This window comes from Rhincodon typus, unplaced genomic scaffold (genome assembly GCF_021869965.1).
Source record: "Rhincodon typus isolate 14 unplaced genomic scaffold, sRhiTyp1.1 hic_rhity00000197, whole genome shotgun sequence".
NCBI lineage: Eukaryota > Metazoa > Chordata > Chondrichthyes > Orectolobiformes > Rhincodontidae > Rhincodon > Rhincodon typus.
Window position 1 is genome coordinate 1 of NW_025965835.1, and position 4,701 is coordinate 4,701.

At 45.3% G+C, this 4,701-nt stretch overlaps 1 protein-coding gene across 1 annotated transcript in view; it reads right to left on the minus strand.

The window, feature by feature from the left end:
- Positions 1-897: 897 nt before the first annotated feature.
- The window catches only part of LOC109926072 (collagen alpha-1(V) chain-like), a gene marked incomplete at its 5' end in the record, with an annotated part of 102,582 nt that continues 98,778 nt past the window's right edge, over positions 898-4,701 (minus strand). The window contains one exon of the mRNA XM_048621237.1: positions 898-3,165. Coding sequence (XP_048477194.1) covers positions 3,019-3,165 — 147 coding nt within the window. The remainder of the gene's footprint in view (positions 3,166-4,701) is intronic.

The following is a 4,701-nucleotide window of genomic DNA, read 5'->3' on the forward strand; positions in this document are numbered from 1 at the left end:
CCTACCACATCCTCACAGCTTCCCCTACCACATCCCCAGCGTCAGCCTGAATCCTCACAGCTTCCCCTACCACATTCCCAGCGTCAGCCTGTCTCCTCACAGCTTCCCCTACCACATTCCCAGCGTCAGCCTGTCCCCGCACAGCTTCCCCTACCACATTCCCAGCGTCAGCCTGTCTACTAACAGTTTCCCCACCACTTGAACAAAACAGCAGTGTAAATGTAGTTTACAATGAGTTTCAGTAATGTGCTTTTAAAAAGCACAGCAGTTACTTTTGTGATCCTTGATCTTAAAGCAGTCCATTTTACATTTCAGAACACAATCAAAAATATGGAGAAATAAATAGATTTATAACTGACATATATCCATACTCACTCATTTACACACTTGCCCAGTTAAAACCCATGCACTCAGCCAGTTATGCTCCAACACACACTCACTCACTCATCCAGTTGCACCCCACACTCACCTAAACACACACGTTCCCAGTTACACATGCCCACACTCACCCAGTTTCACACCCTACACACTCACTCACACTCACCTAGTAATACATCCAGACACACTCATACACAATCACCCAGCTACATACACACTCACCCAGTTACACATCCACACACACAGAATTGTTCACACCCACCTCCCTATGAACACATCCACAGCCTTGTATGCATAATGACACCAATATACCCTGACACACACTCTCTAATGTATTAGTGTAATTGTTTCCTTCACAAATACAGCAAGGGTTTTGGACATTACTGCGTGCACCCCCACTCCCCTCCCCAACCTTTTAGAAATCTAGTTTGGCCCTTACCGTTCAGATGCTCTGTCTATGGAATTAGAATGGGAGTTACTGTATCGAGCTCCGAATGCACTGGACCAGGAGATTCTGAGTTTCATGAACAAGTTTATTGGGATTCTCATAAACATTTACAATATGTCACATGACAGTATAACGATCTGACTTAAAGATTCAGGACCAATAAAAAGTACCAAGAAAACCCTCCAACAGTTCGTCATTAACAATATTTTATGTTCAAGTCACATGTTTCTTAAGAAAAATAAAATTACAAAAGTCTTTTTAATGCAAAGGCAACTCCGGCTTGGATAGCGGTGAGAGAGTGAGAGAGAGATACTGTTAGAGGTGGAGAAAGAGAGAGACGGTGAGAGGGACACAGAGAGAGATACTGTGAGAGAGGCTGTGTGTGTGTGTGTGTGTGAATGAGAAAGAGAATGAGTCTGTGAGAACGTATGACAGAGTAAGAGAGAGGCAATCAGAGGGGTGGAGAGGGAGATGGAGAGACAGAGAGAAAGAGACGTCCAAAGGAAAACTGCGAGATGCAACCGCGAAAGTGAACAAGAGGGGAGAGAGGGAGAGCAAAGGCTTTTAGAAAAGATGAGACTGGAAGGGGCTGCTGGAGGAAAGGGAAAGAGCTGGATAACATGCAGAATAAACAGAAAGCAAGGAGCTGGGGCCATGACTGACGGGAGGGACTAACAAATTACAGCAAAGAAATCAAACAGGAATAAGAAACTGGATGAAATAAAGACGGGGGAGGGAGCAAAGTCACTGAAGACAATGGCTATCAGTCGCAAAAACTTCAGTCTAGATTTAGCACCACAAATAGTCCTGGCTGCTTCTTAGCAACTAACTCACGCTCGTACAACACTCACTCTGAAAGCGAATGAATGTACTATTTACATAGGAAGGAGAGTCTCGTGTGTTCCTGGAAAGATATTGGACTGATATGAAAGGGTGTGTGTAACAAAGGGAATCAGAATGCAGCGTCAGGGAGCTTCGAGCCTCGGGGACGGGGGGAGCAATATTCCGGGAAATGTAGCTGGGTCAGCGCAGCAAATCAAACCAGGCAGCCGGAGCTGACAGAGTAGCACCACAGGCCAGGCGTTTAAAAAGCACCTAATCTTCGGGAAACGCCTTTGTCCCCTCGTTGCTCGGATTCTCCCGGTTAATCTTCACCCACATCTGGCAAAGGCGTAGCTGTTAAGTGATGCAAAATGCAGAGGTTTTAAACCAGAAGCCCCCCACTCCACTTCCCAGAAAATGATGAGTTTAGTGCCCAGACAGTGGAAGGAAAGAAAGCGTTTTTGTTTTTTTTTAGCGGGAGAGAGTTCCCACAGAAAATTCAACGTGCGGAGTGAGCTCAAAACCTGGGAAACAGCAGCAGGAGGCGGTAAAGTATCTGTGATAGAGCCGCGTGCTTTTGATAATGCAACAGAGCAGGTTTTATTGAACCCAAATAACACAGTTTGATATATTTATATATTTTTTTGCACATAGAATGACGAGTTATCCTTGTACATTTTAACAGAGCCACATGCATTGATTCCAAAGCCAGAAGCTGCGGGAAGAATTAAAATATTATACAATAAAATATTTACTTACAAACGTACAAAAATTTGTTTTAAAAAGAAATATCAAAATTGTCAGCACCATTTCTGAGGAAGGTTTTCAATTCAAAACATTTATTTGACGAATTTTTCTTTTTTTAAAAAAACCTATGCATCTGAGACAAGAGAAACATTGCTGGAAATAGAGAGAGAGAGAGAGAGAGAGAGAAGGGTTATCAGTCTGAGAAAGAGAGAGAGAGACACACACAAGGGCCTGGGACTGTTCTCAATGTGGGGGCTGTCTCCATAGGGGATTTACCCTGGAAAGATTTCTCTGACTGAGCCTGAGCACACTCTGGCCTCACTCCCCCAGCCCCGATCAGAAAGACTGTCCACTCCCCTCAGGGCTGGGGGATCGCAAGACCTCGAGTGGTTATCATTTCTTGCGGCGCTGCTTTGAGGTTTGTTTCAGAATCGTTCACTCCCAGGTAAAGATTTCCCCGGGACCAGCTCCAACTCTCGGTCTGTCAATCGCTCATTGAGGTCACTTGTTGTTTACTGCAGACTCTCTCATTCTTCCTCTGTGTGTGTCTGGGTGTCTGTAAGTGTGTGTCTGTGTCTGTGTTTAAACAGTTTTTGTCTCTCTCTGTGAAGATTCGAATAGTTTTATCCCACGAAACAGACTGGTCCAATTTCAAAACCAAACTTCTGGCCGGATTCTCCAAAGTCATTGAACATGATATCGATGAAAGGAAGTTGTTCCACTTTGGGAGTGTTAATCTGTAATATCGTTTTCTGGTAACCTTTCTTTGTCTGTCGAGAGAGAGAGAGAGAGAGACAGTTACAGTTAGAGAAAACCCTCTGAAAGGCTCAAATCTGGGAGGGTTGGTTCTTTAGGAGAAACTGGGAGAGAAAACTGAATGGCCGCTTTCTCCACCCAGACCTAGTTCGGTGGCTTTCAAAGGAGCTCAATGGGAGCAGATTCTGCTGCTGGAGAAAATAACTCATGTTTTCAGAGGAATGGTATTGGAAAAGCAGTGGGATCATCCTCATTCCAAATCCAACATTCACGAAGGCTCCTTAGAGACTACCTTCCAAACTCATGACCATCTAGAGTGGTTAAGAAGGAGTTTAGCACTCTTGCTTTCATTGCTAAGACCTTTGAGTATAGGAGTTGGGCCATCATGTAGCGTTGTACGGGACACTGGTGAGGGCTCTCCTGGAATACTGGTCACCTTGTTATAAGAAAGATTATTAAGTTGGAAAAGGTCTGAGAAAAGATTTACCAGAATGTTGCTAAAACTAGAGGGTTTGGGTTACAAGGAGAGGCTGGATAGGCTGGGACTTTTTCACTAGAGCGTAGGAGGTTAAGGGGCAACCTTATAGAGGTTTATAACATCATGAAAGACATAGATAAGGTGAATGGCAGGTGTCTTTCCCCTAGGGTGGGGGCTTTCAAGACTAGGAGGCATATTTTTAAGGTGAGAGGAGAAAGATTTAAACAGAACATGAGGGGCAATTTTTTTCACACAGAGGGTAGTTCATGTGTGGAATGAACTGCCAGAGAAAGTGGTGGATACTAGTACAGTTACAATGTTTAAAAGACATTTCGATAAGTACACGGGTAAAAAATGTTTGGAGGGATATGGGCCAGGAGCAGGCAAGGTGGGACTAGTTTAGTTTGGGATTATGGTCTGCATGGACTGGTTGGACTGAAGGGTCTGTTTCCATGCTGTATGAATTGATGAGTCTAGAAGGGCAACAGCAGCAGATACTTGGGAACATCAGCCCCTGCAAGTTCCCCTCCAAGCCACTCATGATCCTGACTCGGAAATATATTACCCATCCTTCAGTGTCGCTGGGTCAAAATCCTGGAATTCCCTCCTTAAGGGCATTGTGAGTCAACCTACAGCACATGGACTGCAGTGGTTCAAGAAGGCAGCTCCCCACCACCGTCTCAAGGGCAAAAATGCACGATTTATTGTCACATCTATCATGAAGATACACTGAAAAGTGTCTTGTTGCCACAATCCGGTACCATTTTGAGTTACAATAAGGATAAAAAGAAATTACTTAGATAAGAGTTCATCTCTCATTCTTATTGGGGTCTCAAGCATGGTTTCAGGGCATCTGTAAGGTCTCTGCGAGGTGTTCTGGTCCTCAAGGAGTCCCCGCTCTGGGAACGTCAATGAAAACGCAATGCCCCAGGAGACCCTGGCTCTGCTGCTGCCACTGCCTAGTGTAGGCTCCAGGCCCACCTCCACCAGGAGTCCGGGCTCCAGGCCCACCTCCACCAGGAGTCCGGGCTCCAGGCCCACCTCCACCAGGAGTCCGGGCTCCAGGCCCACC